General features: G+C 43.5%; 1 protein-coding gene across 2 annotated transcripts in view; it reads right to left on the reverse strand.

The window, feature by feature from the left end:
- Window positions 1–4,283: 4,283 nt before the first annotated feature.
- Window positions 4,284–19,032, reverse strand: part of Apbb1ip (amyloid beta precursor protein binding family B member 1 interacting protein) — a 96,775-nt gene continuing 82,026 nt past the window's right edge. For both annotated transcript variants that reach the window (XM_052156253.1, XM_052156252.1), the window contains 4 exons: window positions 12,552–12,650; window positions 11,794–11,908; window positions 8,637–8,740; window positions 4,284–5,118 (listed from right to left, as the gene is read on the reverse strand). In XM_052156253.1, the coding sequence (XP_052012213.1) occupies window positions 4,606–5,118; window positions 8,637–8,740; window positions 11,794–11,908; window positions 12,552–12,650 (831 nt within the window). In that variant the 3' untranslated portion in view covers window positions 4,284–4,605. The remainder of the gene's footprint in view (window positions 5,119–8,636; window positions 8,741–11,793; window positions 11,909–12,551; window positions 12,651–19,032) is intronic.

The following is a 19,032-nucleotide window of genomic DNA, read 5'->3' on the forward strand; positions in this document are numbered from 1 at the left end:
GATCACAAGACTCAGTATTAAACTTGCACTTACACAAGAAGTCAAAATAGTGAAGGGTAGAGGAAAGGTGCGGAGACCTGGTGGGACAGTGTTTTGTTTGGTCTACTCTAACCATATCAATATGCTTTTCAGTGGCTTTCCTAAAATACCTATCAAGGGTTAAAATTTGAGGGTCTCATAGTCACTTTTGAGTTTTTATAGTTCTTGCTTGCTGGTGATAACAAATCACAACAGGGACTGCCCACAGCAGGCTGGGATTTTCCTTGTAAAAAAGGGGGTGGCACCTGGGAACCTGAGAAGCAGGAAACACACCCCTCCAGGGGACACCATCTGCCATCTGAAATAAGGGACTGCCTGCAGTAGGCCAGGACGGAGACATCTCAGAAGCCTGCAGCAGCTTTGTAAACAACAGCTGTTCCCATTTCTCCTAACCTTAGCCCTGAACAACAGCCGTATAGATTTCATTTGTGCCTGACTGCTTTTCCACTGGACTTGGTGTGCATAATTATTCTATTATATCTGACTTTTCTATTTTTTTCTCCTTCTGCTCTGGTGAATTCTGTGAAACTAGATGTTCCTGATGTAGTGATTCTTAAACAATTAAAAATTGAGGCATGGGGCACAGCACAGCACAGTCCTAATGGCCCAGGTGCATGCTGTGTGTTCTCATCTTGGAAACAATGCAATAACTGCACAATGGTAGTTCCAGATTAATGCTTGACTTGCAAAGAAAGTTTGATGAAATTCTTAGAAAATGAATCAGAGCCAACATTGGGACCCCCCAAAAAGAAAAAAAACAATTAAAGTTATGAAATAAATTTTACACAACATTTGAGAGTGGCTCCTAGATAAGCAAGTATAGAATATGTAAAAGTTTAGATTAGGAAAACTAAGTCAAAACACTGGGACTCTTAGGAGAGTCATTGTGTGCAATGTGTAGAAGCAGAAAGCTAGTGGAACTGCTGAGTTAAGGGTTAACTTGACTTTTCCTGGCACTGCTTGGCAGCTTTGCCCATGTCATTTATCTTTAGAGCTTCACAGGAAAATCCAAGTAGCTAACCTCAGAAGCTCTGAGCTCTGAAGCATCATAAAAAAAGTTAAAGTTTAAATAATGATAAGTTTGTAATTATCATTATTATTTTGGCCACAGGCCTGGGAATAAGGGGAACAATTATAATTCTTGATTCTTTGTGGGACGTGGTTATTCTTTTGAATTTGGTTGGACAATGATTATCCAATGTCTTTTTTCCTACCTGCTTTTGGAGTAGCAATGAAAGACTGGGGCAAGAAAAGGTGGGTGAGCATGGGAAAAGCAAGTGAGGTAAGAGTGAGGTGTGTGTGAGGTGAGTGTAGAGTGAGAAGAGAGAGTGTGAGAGAGCTTGTGCAGAGTGAGAGTAAAGGGAACGTGTGTATGGAGAGAGAGTGTGTGTGTGAAAGGAGAATGCATATGGTGTGTGTGAGATGTGTGTGAAGAGTGTGTGTGTGTGTGTGTGAAAGGGAAGGCACAGGAGAAAAGCAGAGTGCACAAGAGAATGCAGAGTGTGTGCAGACTCAAGCTGTGTGTGTGTGTGTGTGTGTGTGTGTGTGTGAGAGAGAGAGAGAGAGAGAGAGAGAGAGAGAGAGAGAGAGAGAGAGAGGGAGATTAAGCCTTGAAAAAATTGCCTGTCAGTTTGTACCCAAAAAGCTGTCTGTGTTTACTTATTATGCGCCTTCCAGATATCCCTGCTTCCAGTTGAGAACTCCAATCCTGTGTTGAGGCTGGACCCTGACACTCTATCATATAAAGAAAAGGTCTGGTACAAGTAGAATTTAGGAGATAGGATGTGAACCAACCCTGTGGGGCCTGCAAGCTTTTGGGATCTCTGATGAAGCCCATTACAACTGCAGCCACCCTTCTACCCCCAAGGGACTCAGGTCCTGGTCCTTTCCCTCTCCTGGTCCACAGTGATGCGTTCCTAGCACCTCTTTCACTAGCCTCATGTTCTGGTTACACATAGCTTTATAAGGAACAATTAATTCTTCACTCCTTCTGGCTGCTGGTGTTTTCAGAAAGTCTTTCCAGTTAGGGAAAAGTTCTGGACAGTTGATAGAAGGGTTGCAGTTCATAGCGATACAGTGAAGCAAATGTACAAACAATGGCCAAGGTGGGAAAAGAGGGGAGAGCTAAGAACTTTCCAGAACCTGTTTTGGGACCTGGGTGCTTAGATGCATACTTAACCCAGGCGTCTTGAATCACAGAAGATGAACTTTTAGTTTGCATTAGTTGCACTAGGTGATTTTGTTAGTATAAAGTCAGAACCTTAATTCACAGAGTGTGCTGGATCATTTCCTGATGGTTTTCATCCTCAAGACTGCATAACTGTCAAGCAGGAATATATATTTCCTTCTGTAGCTTTGACTATGAATCCCTACCTCAGTTTGAATGCTCTCAAATAAACTAAGTGGCACTCTACTCAGATTTCAGGCGCCCAGAATTCTAGGTTATACAAATACTCCTGATCTGTAATCATGATAGTAGTTTTATTTATTGTCTTATTTTCATTTTGAGACAAGGTGTTGCTACACAGTCAAGACTGACTGGCTTTCCAACTTGATTACAAGCATGCACCACCACACCTGGTTCTGGGTGCTTATTTTAATCCACATTTGTGAATCCAGATTGCAGTCCTTATAAAAGATCATTCAATTTGAGCTCTTTGTAATAGCTTCATTAATCTATATCAGATTTAAGCAATGTGGGCCTCTGTGTGGCTACATTCATCACTGCCTAATAAGCTCTAAGTCTCTGAACCAGTCTCTAAAAAACATGCCATCCTGTCTGTCTGCATTGTTCCAGGGATCTGCATAACAGCCAGGACCAGAAAGTTATGATTTTACTACATTGTTATAAAACCATAAAGTTTAAACATGAATGATATAATATATGTGGGGTGAGATTTGAAGCAAACTGTTCGTTTACCTTCAATTTCAAATTCTTGCTCGAGAACATTTGAGATCACCTTTGTTGAGGTGCCCCCTCTTTCTACACTCTTGCTTTACTAATTTTAATTACTAGAGGTGTTAGTTTTAGAACTGAATTCATTTAAAATATTAGAGCTAACTTCTTTCCAAATATTGAAAACTAAGATTAATTAGCTTTAGTTTAAAAAATATTATTTTCTATCTTCTATCTACTTTGAGGGAATATATATAAATGTGTGTATATATATATATATATATATATATATATATATATATATATATATATATGAACAAAAGCAGAGTCATAAAGCCAGCTTTAAAGTTCTACAGGGCCACCAAGGAGTCAATTAGAGAGGGCAGAGCTGGCTCACCCAGCATGGAATATGCTGGGTCTTAAATTTCTGCAGTTCATTTCTGGGGGACATGATCAGGCTACAGGATACACACGAGTCTGTCTTTCTCAGTTGCTTTATCTGAATCTAGATAACTAGATATCTGAATCTAGATAACTAGATGCTTTAACTGCATCTAGAGACTTGCAAAACAAAAAGTGTCCAGTTTTGTATAGCTTTGTCCATCCATTTTAAAAAGCAAAGACTGGTCCAGTGAGATGGCCCAATGGGTCAGAGTACCTGCTAAGCCAGTGTGAGGACCCAGAGTCAGATCCACATACAGGAGGAGGGAGACTCTCCATAAAGTATCCACACATGCACTCACACAGATATATCACACACAAATACTACTGTGGTGTGTGTGTGTGTGTGTGTGTGTGTTTGTCTCTCTGTGTATGTGTCTGCCTGGTCATGGTTCAAACTTAAAAAAGCAAAAACCAAAAAAGTGAAAACTAGGCTAGGTGTCTGTAGCTCAGTGTTGCACACTTGCCAAGATCGGCACACATGGCCTCATCCCTAGCCCTTCAGAAACAACTAACCAACCAACCAACCAATCCACCAACCAACCAATCAACCAGCCAATCCACCAACCAATCCACCAACCAACCAACCAACCAACCAATCCACCAACCAATCCACCAATCCACCAACCAATCCACCAGCCAATCCATCAGCCAACCAACCAATCCACCAACCTACCCCCACACACGGAAAAGCAGTATTAGGGCCAGAGATAAAAATCAACTGAGAAGTATAAAAGAAATGGAACATCTGCTTTCTTTCTTTTTTCCCCCTGTTTTGCTATGTCAGAGGTTACGGACACCAAGAAGGAAATAGAACAAGCTTTAAGAAGGCATAGAAATCTGGAACTTTTAGAGAGTCAAATATAAAGTAGTGTTGACACCATATAAAATTTATACACTCTAGAAATACTGTTTTCAGACAAACTTTAATTTTTAAAATTTGAGCCTTCTGGACACATGAAAACATACCTAGAATATTATTTCAGTGAACCTAGACTGCAAGATAAAACTCCATCAGGTGAAGGCACACAGGGTGTGCACATGTATGTACATATTGGAAGCCCGGCATATGTCTAGCTTAATGGCTATGAACATAGTATGCACAACAGTGAAGAATTTTTACATTATTTCTAGTCGGCAAACATTTTACTAAAACGAACAAGATGCACGACAATAGAGGCACCAAAATGTGGATCTGGCTAGAGAGCATCCCAAACACTAACATGTCTCTAGGGGACATTGCCTCTTTTCTTTTGCAATGCTTTCATGAGGTCTGACATAAAATCTTGCTCGCTGTTCCCTGCTGCACCGGGGAGTCCTTGGTTCTCTTGCCTCTTGGGGGGTACTGGGGGCTTTTTGGGGGGCAACGGAGATGACTTGGAGAGACAGGGCGGGGGTGGTGGCGGGGGTGGCAATGCAGAGTCTTCAACAGCTGCAGGCGGCGGCGGGGGCGGTGGCACGAAGTCGGGTGGCTCCTCCAGGTAGGGTGGGGGTGGGGGTGGCGGGGGTAGCCCGCTGTTGTCCTCCTCGGGCGGTGGGGGCGGTGGCGGTGGCAGGAAGTCCTCAGGCGGGTGGGGGAAGGTGCAGCTGCCAGGGCCCTTGGCCTTGGGTGGTAAGGCGGGGCTGCCACAGGTGTCAGAAGAGCGTCTTACTGGAGGGGGCGGAGGTGGCAGGCTGGACTTGGGACGATGGTTCTCTCTGGTTGCTCCTGGGGAATGGTTACCCAAGCCTTGCTTTTCATCCTTCAACAAAGTGACAACAGAGCTATTACAGTTCTGGACAGGACATCCATCATGTGGCATTTGTTGCTAATGGGATTGCCCCATTCCCTCCCACACTGGATCTGCGTGTGCTCAGGAGCTTACCCACCTTTCTCCAGGCACAGGAATGATTCCAAATGTCTGTCACATCATTAGATGAGAGCACTAAAGCAGCGCTCCCTGAAACGGGGCATCTCAACTACATTTACTCCAGGAAGTGTTTACTGTCTTTAGGTCAAGCACAGACCTTCCCTGACAAGTCTTACACAGAAGCTGAATGTTTCTCTAAAGTATTAAAAAATCTTAACTCAAGTCAAACTGGAAGCCAGATAATTCTCTAAGACTCCCTACTCCTGACCTAAGGCAAGCTATCCATGTCCCGGGCAAATGCAGGAACACAGTTTTAGGTGTGTGTGCATGTGCGTGTACATGAGTGTGTGTGATTGTACTATGCCTCTGTGCCACACACTTTTGGCAGCATAGAAGTAATTAAGGGGCTTCTCAGAGTGTTCACCAAAATATCTTGGTTTAAAATCTGGTGAAGAACTTGGCTAAAGAGCTCACAGATTCTAGGGGTGAACGAACTATTTTTTTTCTCTTTTGCTAAATGGACAGAGTATTAAACTGCCTTCTAGATAGCTTTCTGTATCTTTAGGTTAGCACAGCTCAGTCCCTGTCAGATAAAAGTCTTTGTGCAGTGGGCAACAGTTACTACAGAGACTCACACGGGTCCAGGTACAGAGAACGAGTACCCTGGAGTTCTCAGTCATACAAGGAACATCTATGTAACACACCCTGCCCCCAAAGGCTCAGTTCCCAGGAGCAAGAAGGGGCAGAAAGACTGTAAGAGCCAGAGGTTGGGGGAGAGGAGGGGGGAGTATGTCCTGGATATACCAGATCATGACATGCATAAGATCCAGCTAGTGGACATTCCAGTACAGCTGGGCTCTTACCCCTAGCTGAGGATCGACTGACCGTTGACTACTGGGGAGGGGGAGTCAGTTCTCTTTAGGGCTGTGGTCCCTGGCAGGTTGACTGTGACTCAGTGGATGGCCCTATACCCATGAATATGTAGGCAACATTGGACTCAGTGGGTTATAAGGAAAAAGGGAACATGGAGATGGGAAGGAAGAGTGTGTGGGAGTGAGGGGCGATCTGAGAGGAGTTGGAATGGGGGAATGGAGGATACATGTGCTTGAGATAAATAGTGAATTCTCAAAAAATAAATAGAGAATATTATGCTAAAAAAAATCCTCTTTGCTTAGATTTCCTGCTTGGCTAGGATGAAAAATGTACAAGAGAAGAAACTAAGAGAACTAATCCTGTCTGGGTGACAGGTAACTTTTTTACGAGTCCAGCCATAAAGGATCTCTTCCTGTTGGAGAGCATGTCTAATCTTTCCCTTGATTGTACATAGAACACTATGCAGTAGTGTTCTCAGAACAAAGGTTCCAGTTTCCAGACTGTGCCCTTCTAAGGAGGAGTTAATCATAAGCTTTGTTCTTGTACCTTAGAAGGTTTCAGAAGGGAGTGGCAGGAAGCAGGACTCTTGTCTAAAGTTGTGTGTGTGTGTGTGGGGGGGCGCACACGTACGCGGGCGAGCTTGTGTGTTATGAAAGTCAGGTATACACTGAACAGGGTCTGCCTCATGTTACAGTGAGATACGCTATAGAGTCAGAATACTTGACCTGGCTTAAGTCTCTCTAGACTCTAACGTCCACAGCTTTCAATAGAGGACTAGACAAAGGCGATAACAATGGTGTATTTAAGTAACAGTGTACTTATTTAAATGTACCATCCTCAGCAGTTTCAGGCAGCTGAACTGAACAACTATGTTCTGATAAAAACCATTATCACTTTAATTTACACTTTATCAGCTTCTGTTTTATTTTTTCTCTGCTTAACAACCTGAACTACTGAATATTAAATTTAGATTTTTTTCTAACAAAGTACTTTTCAATGAGTTTCAATTTTGTTTCATTTATTTACTTAGTGTGCAAAGCTAATAAACTATAGTTCTTAAGTGTTTTGTATCAGGCAGCTTGGGTATTGGCATTCCCAAAGAACTTATTTCTGTTCTGGGGTTCTTTTATTCCTTTGGCTTAAAAAAATACTTCTTTTTGACTAACGTTACAGAAATAATGAAAATATAACAGAAAGAACACTGCCTGGCGAGACTCTCAAGCTTGGGCAGATTAGAGAGACAGCTTTTAAAAGTCTCAAATGGCTTCAGAAACAACAGGCCTTTAAGTAAACACCAAATTCACTTTTATCGCTGAAAAAATGGATGAAGAAAATTACTGAAACTATGCATATGGACTGTGATACGTGGGTGACAGGACAGGACCACAATCAGTCCAAGCTGTTCTGAACCACAAGAAACACTCAGTGGAAATTAAAGAGTCATCTGAATTACAATCATCTGTGGGTTTTATATGAATTTTAATTAATCTTCATTAGTCTCCTTTATATAAAAAGTCATGGAGGATGTTATATTGCAGCCTTCTTCCCTCCCTCCCTTCCTTCTTCCCTCCCTCCCTCCCTTCCTTCTTCCCTCCCTCCCTTCCTTCTTCCCTCCCTCCTTTCCTTCTTCCCTCCCTCCTTTCCTTCTTCCCTCCCTCCTTTCCTTCTTCCCTCCCTCCTTTCCTTCTTCCCTCCCTCCATCCCTTTCTCCCTCCCTCCATCCCTCCCTCTCTGTCCCTCCCTCTCTTCCTCCCTCCCTCTCTTCCTCCCTCACTCTCTACCTCCCTCCCTCCTTCCTTTTTTCTTCCCTCCCTCCCTCCCTCCCTCCCTCCCTCCCTCCCTCCCTCCCTCCCTCCCTCCCTCTTTCCTTTCTTCCTCCCTTCCTGTCTGTGCTGGTCATGGAACCCATACAACCTCACACATATCGGGCACATGCTGTGCCTCTGATATGCACCCCTAGCTTTTGGTTATTATCTTAAATGTGTTTTCTTTTCCATCACCCTGAGTATGCATTCAAGTCATTAACTGAAAAATATAAAATGCACATTTTATAAGCAGACCCCTTTCAGGGATCTTCTGATTTGGTTTTGGGACTCGCTTGGCACTTCATATAGGGCTTCCGACTGACTTTCAATTGCTCTAATTCATTAAAACAAAACCAACCAACCAACCAACCAACCAAACCAACCCCTAAAAGTCTCAAGGGCTGACTAAGAGGACATGAGGGAAATCCCTCTGTCATAATAAACACAGCTAACAAACACTTAGGATATCACAAAGCAGTGTCATTATCACAAAGCAGTGTCATTATCACAAAGCAGTGTCATTAATGGCTGATTTTAACTTTCACCTCTAGCCTAGGAAGCTTTCTGGTAAAATATGAAGCCATCTCCCAAATGAAATTATAGTATAGTGGCTTCCCAGTGGTTAGAATTGTATTTGGGGTTTTAAAAGAAAAGGCCCCAGGACCCGCTCACACTCAGAAGGTGGGTTTTTAGGTACCTGCTCAACAATCTTTGAGTGGACCTGTGATTTACCTTAGTTGTTTCCATTCGTGTCAGGGTCTCTTGCAGAGGAGGACCAGCAGCAGAAGGCATGGCCTGGGGCATCTGTCCATTGAGCTGGCTAAGTCCTGAGGGAGCTAAAGAGAGGAGCGTGAGAAGACATTTTTAGTGTTCTTCAAGGAGAGTGTGCAGATATAAAGCACTGCGAAAGGAAACACTCACGAGTATTTCACAAAGCCTTGTGAAAAATCTGAGGTGCGGTTTGGGGTATGTGTCTCTGTAGTTAAGAATGGGCTTTGTAGAGGGATCAAGGACTCCATGAAAAACCTACAGAGTCAACTAACCTGGGCCCACGGGGGCTCAGGACGACTGGACCACCACCAACCAGAGAGCATGCGTGGGATGGACCCAGACCCTCTGCACATGTGTAGCAGATGAGCAGCTGGGTCTTCATGTGGAACTCCTAAAATGGGAGCTGGGGCTAACTCTGACTACACTGCCTGCCTTTGGATCCTTTTCTCCTAATTAGGCTGCCTTGTCTAGACCCAGGGGAAGAGGAAGCAGCCTAGTCTTGCTGTGGCTTGGTCTGCATGGTTATTCTGGTTGATATCCATGGTAGGCCTCTGCTTTTCCAAGGAGATGGGGAGGAGGGGTAAAAGGGGAGTAAAGTGAGAGGGAGGGGCTAGGAAGAGAGCAGGGCGGGGAAGAAGCTTTGATTGGGATGTAAAGTGGAAAAATAAAAATATAAAAAAAAATAGATAAAACATTTAAAAACGAACACGCTTTGTATGTGTGAGGGCTTGTGTTTAATCAAAACTCATAAGATTTTCAGTAAACACTAAGGTTTTACAGCGTGCAGAATCGGTAGACAGATTCATTACTGATCAAGGGCAGAGATTTAGAGATGGGGTGATCAGCACTAAAATGGGACATCCTTGTTGTCCCTCTCCACACCAAGGTCCAGGGAATACTGCTGAGAAGGGGAGGAAGGACTGTCGGAGCGGGGTGATGGGAGGCGGGCTGTGACATGCTGACTTCTAGCCATGACATGGCTATGACACCATGAGCTCGCACAGGTTGTGTTGACCTGCACAAGAACAAGCCAGCCACAATTCAGGCAGAGCAATGTGGAAGTGCTTGGAGTTCCTGTGCCTTACCGAGGAGCTGCTGGCAGGCAGCCGGTAGCTGCCAGGGGAGGGGGAATTCCATTTTGTTAAAAATATATGGCCACTGGTAGATTTTCCAAGATTCAGTGGATATTCCTACCTCCAAGCACATGAACGAAGCACTAGTTAGACTTAATGTCTCTCTCTCTCTCTCTCTCTCTCTCTCTCTCTCTCTCTCTCTCTCTCTCTCTCTCATACACACACACACACACACACACACACACAATGAATATCTAAATTAAGAGGGGATTCACAGGGACAGGGAGGGAAGTATGGGACATAATATAACTGGGTTTTATTGTATACATGTATGAAATTCTCAGGAATAAAAAATAATATTAAAAATTGCTGTTTGAGTTGCTATCTTGGTTCGTGAAATGATTAGAAGGATCTTGACTTGAGATTAGGACACAATTTCCAATGATTTCCAAACATCCCTAAACATACTCCTGCTAACTTTTTTTTTAATGTATTTGTGCAAAGTGGCTTTCTCAGCAACGATGACTACAAAAGCAGAATACGGATCAACTCTAAGAAACGCTGAAGATGTTCTATGCTTTGCAGTTAGCTATCCAGCCAACATTTAATTCTCCATGTAAAAACACAAATAAGCACATCCATATGTCATTACTATGTAAATTTATTTCATCTTCAATAAGTGGAGGAATACATGCATCCAACATTTGTGTGTGTGTGTGTGTGTGTGTGTGTGTGTGAGTTTGCACAGATGTGTGCGTGACTCATTATCAGTAACTGTTTGACTTGTATTGCTGTATACCAGATTCTAGCTTCTATTTATACTCCATGCTAACGTCTCCCATGTTTAGTTCCTCCAGCTATGAAATGGGGGGCTGTAATCTACATGCTGTGGAGCAGTGACAACATGTAGGTTTTGTATCCATGATTCAATCAACCACTGGCCAAAAGCCTTTGAAAATAAGTAGCTTTTATTGAACACATGCGGGTTTTTCTTTGTTGTTTGTACTAAACAGTACAGTATAACAACCATGTACTTGTAGAGTGTATGTGGCCACTGGTAGATTTTCCAAGATTCAATGGATATTCCTACCTCCAAGTACATGAACAAAGCACTAGTTAGACTTAATGTCTCACAAAAAAAAAAAAAAAAAAAAAAAAAAAGAATATCTGAGGGCTTAAGGGCTTCCTAGAATTGGTCGCAGATACCAAAGGTCAGTTCTCTATGTAAAACAGAACGCTCATTAGGTACCTAATCTTAGTGGCTGGTCTTCTTAAAAATACAAACAAGTCAAGGTTGCATACCTTAAGATGTGCTGCCTGGCACTGGGCATGAGACATTGGCCATCATGTCACTGTGGGAAAACAGCAGGGAATGCTCTGATATCTTCTCTGAGTGTCCTGCTGGGCACTAAGGTGCCTTTCAATTGCATGATATTTCTATTTTGATAAGACACATCTTTAGCCCACCCTAAAATCATGATCAGTGCTTTAAGGGTTTATTGTGAAAAAGTGACCAAAGCTTTGTGATAAGTCACTGGTAACGGGACACAAGTATTGTAGTGTCAGGGAAATGCTAGCAATCCTCCCACCCCCAAATAGACAGGAGCTAATCTGCTGAAATCACAGTAAGGCCTTTATTCTCTTCAAGCTAGCTTGGGCCCCTCAGTACACTGCTGTTACACAGGACGGGTTGGTGGAGAAGGAGCACCAAATATCTACCAGGCAAGATTTTATAGAAGGCTACAAGTGTGTGTGTATGCGTGTATGTGTGTGTGTGTGTGTGTGTGTGAGTGTGCAAGCATCTAATTGGAAAGTTATTATGGTCTTTAACATAGTTGACTGGTGCTGGAGTCATATCATAAACTTAATTTCCACTTCCTTCTGTATTAGTGGTCATTAGGCAGGGGTGGGTTTGTAACCTGGGACTGCAGGCTTGTTGGGGGAAACAATCTGGAGACATGGGTCTTGTTGGGGTGTAACCCAGAGACTGTAGTTCGGCTCAGGTTTTGTTGGTGTGTGAATGTGAAGGTCTCCTCTGCTTTTACCTGTGGAAGGCTGAGCTGGCACGGCTGTTCCGACAGACCCCAGGTTCGTCCACCGAGAGGCGAGTCCAGCCCTTGCCACAGCCCGCTGATAGTTGTCATACAGAGTCTTCCCATACTAAGGAGGGAACACAGAGAAGAAAGGAAGAAATCCATTTATTTCAAATTTTACACTCAACTGCAAGATACATACTGGAAGAGAAAAAGGTGCCATTATCCTCTTTGTCCAAGTTGCATTTTCAGGGTATATCTCATTGATTGCTCTTTCAAATGTTAAATACTTCTCTAGATTAGCAAAATTAGCGAATTCTCCCACCTACGCACCAAAGGATAGGGCTGGCCACAGAATTCCAGTCACAAAATTCTGATCATGTAAATGTTAGTTGAGTTAATTGGCTTCTTTTGCTCTCTCCCTTTCTATGGTGAGAGCAAACTCAGGACCTCGCGCATGCTAGGCAAGTGCTTTACCATTAAGGCACACACTTTTGGCCCAGTCTCGAGTTTCTTAACTGTGCACCGTGTTTGTAATTCTCCCTGTGAATCTGAACTGCTTGTTTGAAAGTCAACTCTGATTCTCACGCCACTGGACAGGTGTGTGCTTGTACAGTAGTTAAGCAAAAGACTCCACTTACTGAGGGGAAGAAAGAAATCAAGAACAAATAGATGAGATAAAATTTGTACCCAGCAGTGGTGAAATGCTGGCCTTAGTAGACAGGCTTGTTGGCTGACCCAAGAACACATAAAGTTGAGTGCACACTCACCTTGGCGATCCTTATTCCCATAACCCACTGACTGAGAGTTCTTGCGTCATCACAGCAGAGATACTTGATATACTGAGATTCCTTCTGAATCTGAGGATGCTACAAAGAAGCAGTTTTGAAGACAATTAATAGATGCAGTTTATTAAGAACCAAAACCACAGTTTGAAAAAAAAACTTAAAGAAAAACTATGACACTATATGATTTATTGAGATGGTGGCAAATATATCTAGTAGCAGTTTTAGGATCAGCAAGAGGCAGAATGTTCTTATAAAGCCCGGGATGACCTTGAACTCATGATCTTTCCATTTCAGTCTTCCTGACAGCTGAGATTGCATGTTAGCATAACCAGCTGTAGGTGCTAAACTGGCAGTCCCACACAGGCCTGCAACCTCAGCTACTAGAGAGGAGCCTGAGAAAAGAGGGCCGCCAGGTTGAGATCTGCTTGAGAAACTTAATGAAACCCTACTTCCAAAGTCAAAGGTGCTGAGAAGCCTGGGGGTGAAGTTCTGCACCAACACACTTGCCCAGCATCTGGGAGGCCCTGGGTTCATCCCCAGCACTGCTAAGAAAAAGGCCAAACTCTGAACAGATTTAAGAAGCCTGTTCTATGCTTTAACCATAAGGACCTCTTATATGTCAGGAATAATTGTATCTCTCCCCTTTAAATGCTGAAATCATTTATATATGTTATGTGTCTGTTCCTCATTGGAGATCAGGTTGCTTCTCTATCATATCAAGGGGCTTATCTAATAGGTGTTTTATGTTACAAAACGAGTGCTTATAAAATTAGTTCTATTTGTGCCAAAATTGAGTCCAGGTGTCACTTAACAAGAACACAGAGTTTTGCAATGATCTATCTTTCCTAATGGATGGTTTCACATCCACATGGGCACAGCCTCTGCAGGCATGATAGCACTCAGAGTGTTTCTGTTTGTCCCCAGTGGCCATGAACACTGTGTGTACAGGGGTTATATAGGCTCCCCCCCAAGGGAGTTCCCAAGAGAACAATGATGCGGCAGACACAAAGAAGAAATTGCAACTCCGTGTCTTGACTCTCTGGTCCTTGTAGCTTTTGTTTTGGTTTGGCTCTGACATATTGAGCTCTATCCCATGGGAACGTTGCCTGTCTTGTTTATTTTGGAAGGTTCCTAGCACTTAGCACATGACTGGCACGCAGCAGTCTGTATGTCAAAATAAACAAACTGTGCGTTTAAATAAATAAATAAATAAATAAGCATAGCATTTACTCTATCAGAAATGTTGAAGCCGTTGAGCCAGAGACTGGTAACCAAACCTGGGATTTGAAATATGTGCGAAGTCAGTTTTCATGGGTCATTGTAACGTCTATTACATTTTATTGTATTAAAAAAAAAACCAACTAAAACAACTCTCTCACTCTGTGTGTGTGTGTGTGCGCTCATGTGCATGCATGTTTGCGTGCACGCACACATGGCTCTCTCTCTCTCTCTCTGTATGTGTGTGTGTTTCCTTAGAGCAGCCTTGTGAAGCCCAGGCTGGCCTTGCTAGCCTGAGCATAAACTAGTGGCACTAAAGATCAGAGATGTCAGGAGATCTGGGAGCATCTACCACTGGCTTCCAAGGACAGAAAAGAACGGAAGCAGCAATCCCTCACTATGGTTCTGCATACAGCTTTCCACCTGCATTCAGCAAGCTCAGTGACCTTCAGGAAAGTAGTTAATCATCAAAGGTGATCTGAGATTTTGAACCATGCCTTTAATATGCTAGAATATGAGGGAAAGCATATGAACTGGTTTCCCAGCAAGCTTTGTGCTTGATGTGCCCCACCCTGACCCCTCTGCAGGACACATAGACTGCAAGGGCTTTAGTTATTTCTAAATTTATTTATTTATGCGTTTAAAAATGATAGAAATTGATGTTTGGAGAGGTCCCTGTATGTTCCTTGACCCACTAGAATTTCTGAGTTTATATTGAGTCACTGAAGACAAGCACCCTATTTTTAAGATGGTACCGGGATAAAACAACAGAACATGTAAAGAATTCCTGTCTGTGGTCTTTCCTAGCAACTGAGAAAAGTTGACCCTTTTAATTGGGTTGATTCCTTTACTGACTCAGAGTTTTGCATCAGCCTGGTCTGGCAGCCAGTTCCTTGACTGTCCCTGAAGAGGAACCACTATGCAACCTGTGCAGACTGTTGCTGTAGTTCTCCACTTTGGCCAGGAGATGGCGGCAAACACTTTTGGATGGCTGCCTCACACTATGTTGTTCCAGTGTTCAAAGCTTGTTCAGAAATTCTCAGTGTTCAGTACTGTAAACCTTACTTCAATAATCATGTTCTCAAGAGGACCTTGAAATTGGAAACATCAATCAAACCAAGTAGTGTGGTCCAATAGCTAGAAGGATTTGTTGCATTAATTAGCCTAAAGGTCAGACTGTCAAAATGTGAACCAGGCACTTGGTAGCAAGAGTGTGACATTCCATAGATGCCTGCAACAGTCTCAACAAAGAGATTTACAAAACTAAATCAAAATGCTTGTCCCTCAGTATCAGAGCCACAGGTGCCCGACTTACAACAGAATTTGTGTTCTGAGTAACATGAGCAGGACATTGGTCAGCAATTAATATTTAAACTCTTAAGAAAGCACAGGGTGAGTGAGAGGGGATGACTCAACAATTCATAAGGTTTGTTCCTCAGTCATGAAGACTACCAGTGTGTGGACCCCAGCATCCCCATAACAAGCTGGGCATTCCAGCTCTGAGTCCAGTGGGAACACAGGGTAGCCGGGGACCACCAGCTTCCAGCCTGAGAATTGAGGTTCAGGTTTAGGAAGAGACCCTGTTTCAAAGCAATACACATAGAGTCTTAGAAGAAGGTGACAGACGCCCTCTTCTGACCTCTATTTGTGTGTACTTGCACACATGCAGGCACATACATTTACATAGGTTCTACAGACATGTAAAAAAAAGTAAGTAAAATAATGAAAAAGAAAATGTCTATTTTTTTCTTCAGAGATATTTAGAAATTTGATATTGCTACCTTTGATTTACTCTTAGTATTAAATATCCCATTTTTTTGGTTTTGTGCATATTGTAGGAGTCAAGTTCTCAGAAGCAGTCTGAAAACAGTGCAAAAGGTACCAATTTTTTTGTGTAGAGGTGCCCACTACAATTAAGCACAGTGGGCTATTTAAGTATGATATTCACCTAACTATGGGAAAATATGGTTATACCCTGAAATCAGATGGCTTTTAATATAAAATAGAGGGCCTCCACATTTCTTCCAATCCTCTAACTTAGTGGTTCTGAGGTGAGCTGTCTGGTGGACACCAAGCTCACACTTCAGAGATTCTTCTGCGCCTTTGATTCTTCTGAGAGTCTTCTGAGATTCTTCTGAGTCTCCTGCAATGTTGGCTCTGGTTGCCTTGCCTCACCTAGGGACTCACGTCCGTATAACTCAGCCTTTGGTTGAGAAATTACTTGCAAAAGGGCTCAAAGAAAATGCAAGATCAATGGCACAAGCTGGAATGTTCCTCATGGTCCGTTTGTCTCTGATCTGCAATAACAGAAGCTCTGAGGGTGTGAAATGTCAATGCCATTGCAGAACATTCTCGCTAAAAGGGATCCCGATGACCTCTAACCTCACAAATGAGGAATGAGAGCATCAGACTAGGTTAAATGACTTGGATTGCGGTAAAGGTAACATCAGGGTCAAAATCAGAATAAATTCCTCTTCTGCTCAAGCCCTGGGAGTTGACAAATATAATTCCCAGGCATGTAAAAAGATGGCGTGTAGGGATTAATGTCAACCAATGTGTGGTTATTCTCTGATTTTATAATAAAAGTTTGAAAAAGACCGAAAAACAGTTTTGAATGAGTGAGTGTTAGAATGTTTGGACAACGTCAAGAAATTCCATGCAAACTTTGGACAGAGGCAGAATCTAAGGTGGAAAGGAGTTGCGGGAAAGGGCCCTGTGCTGAGTGAGGCAGGACTGTTTCTAGGCTTTGGGTGTTACTGGGCATTTTAAAACAGTGATGACGCTGAGGTTGACGTGGAGGATGAACTTAAAAGATGACCGGACAAAGGAAGGAGCAAATGGGAGACGCTGATAGAAAATCGGGACTTCTGCTTCAAGGATCGGATGGGAAGGGGTCGATGCAGGCACCTGAGGCCAATCTCTCTGTTCACAGCTTGGTGACGCAGGTGGCTCATACAGGTCTGTGTCTGCTGAAGAATCACCATCACCTTACTGTTTGGAAGCATGTTTGCAGATATCAGGTTAAGATGAAGTTATATTGATCTGGTGTATGCTCTAAATCCTAGGACTCTCCTTCCTTAAAAGAAGAGGAAAAGAACTAAAAGCAGGCACACACAGAAGATGGCCCTGTGCTGATGTACAAGGGGACTGGTATCATCTAGCTTCAAATCAAGAAATGCAAGGGCTGCTGGAAACTTCCAGAATCCAGGGAAAAGGCATAGAACAGATGTCTGCAGACTTCTCCAGAAGTAACTGAGGTTTTCTTCTTTGTTCCTTTTTTAGGACATGATCTCATGAGACCCAGGAGAGTCTGTTTGTTTGTTTGTTTTTTTAAAGAATTATTTATCTCATGTCAGATGTGGCACAGGTCTACCACATCTGATGGATGGGGCATGGAGGAGCTGGAGGGTGGTCCAGAGGAGCTGAAGGGGTTTACAGCCCCATGGGAAGAACAATGATTTCGGCCACCCAGATGCCCCAAGACTCCCAGGGACTGAACCATCAACCAAGGGGCACACATGGTTCCAGTCAAAAATGTGGCAGAGGAAGGCCTTGTTGGGCATCAGGGGGAGGAATGGTCCTTGGTCAGGTCAACAGAGGCCTGAACAAAGGGAAACCGAGCGGGGGGGGGGGGGAGGAGGGAGTGTGTTGGGTGGAGAGGCATATATATACGTGGAGGCAGGGAGTGGGAGGAGGGGGAGAGGTTGGGGGATCTTAGGGAAGGGGGGATATCGGGAAAGGTTTTTACCATTGGCAATGTAAATGAAAACGATATTCAATAAAAAAAAATAAAAAATAAATAAAACTTTTTAAAAAATCGAAAAAAAAATTATTTATCTTATTTATATGAGTACACTGTCACTGTTTTCAGATACACCAGAAGAGGGCATCAGATCCCATTACAGATGGTTGTGAGTTACCATGTGGTTGCTAGGATTTGAACTCAGAACCTCTGGAAGAACAGTCAGTGATCTTAACCATTGAGCCATCTCTCCAGCCCCTCTTATCACCTTCAGGAGAGTCTTGACTGAGACTCCTTAGTGTTGGAAGTCACCATGCTGGACACTAGTCCTGAGTGTGCGCATGTGGGCATTGTAGGTCAGGGGACAACTTCTGGGAGTGGTTCCCTCCTGCCACCCGGGTTCCAGACACGGAATTGAAGCTTGCACGGCAAGCTCTCTTCCCCCAACTCTGATTTTAAAACACAAGGGCACTGAATTTCTATTGTCTTTAGACCCATTAGTAGTGTGTTAGGGAAGAAGTGAGTGGGAGAATACTGTGGAGGTGATGGGATCGATAATTTGGGGGAGAGACTGCTGAAAGAGGAGATTAGCGAGGGTGGAGAGGAGATGGGGTCACTGTCTAGAAGGTGGTGGCTGAGGTGTCCTTAGATTTTCAGTCACTGCTGCTGTCCAAAGGTGAGACCATTACTGCAGACTGGGGATATTTTCCACACCTCAAAGCTGGAGCTGTGGCTAGGATATGAATTCTCAAGAGAGTAGCAGTATGGCAAGAGTCATGCTCAAGGCTTTTCTCTGTTCCCGGCTGCAAACCTGCCATTTTCTAAGACTTGCAGTAGAAATCCCATTTATTTTAATAGACAGCCTTTAACTGCCTTATGCAACTCTTGTGGCTGACGTTTTGGCCTTATCGGATTGCAATCCGTTCTCAAGATACCTTTGGAGCTAAGCTATGCTCTGGTTTACTGAAAAAAAAAAAGATAGAAAACATTTCTTTTCAACACTTAAGATGTAACCATGAAGACCACTAAAATGGAAGTGGTTCTTCCTTGAGAAGCTCGCAGCTTTCTGTCAGCCCGTGTGCTCAAAGAAACTCCAACGCTACTTCAAACAGGCTCATCCTAAAATCCTTTCTGTGCAAAATCAGGGATCCAGCTGCGGCTGGAGTCCGAGTCTGGGAGATAAGGGACGCACGCCCCCCAGGCTGTTGGCGGTCATTCTGGTGCCATGGCTGGCAATCCGAAATCCTATGGAAAAGTATCGGGGCGAACAGCCCCGGAGCTGCGCTGCCGAGCTCTCGCCCAGACTTGTCCATTTACAGCTCAAGTCCTATATCCATGAACCGAATGCTTGGTAACTGTTTGCCGTTATTCTCACTGTCCTCTCGATGTAAGCAACGGATACGGACGCACAAAATCCAGAAGGATGCAGGGTGCTGTTGTAGTTGTCGTCTGTAGTTGTCTTCAGTGGCAGAGGCTATGCTCCTTCTGACCTCAACAGGGAGG

This window comes from Apodemus sylvaticus, chromosome 14, assembly GCF_947179515.1.
Source record: "Apodemus sylvaticus chromosome 14, mApoSyl1.1, whole genome shotgun sequence".
NCBI lineage: Eukaryota > Metazoa > Chordata > Mammalia > Rodentia > Muridae > Apodemus > Apodemus sylvaticus.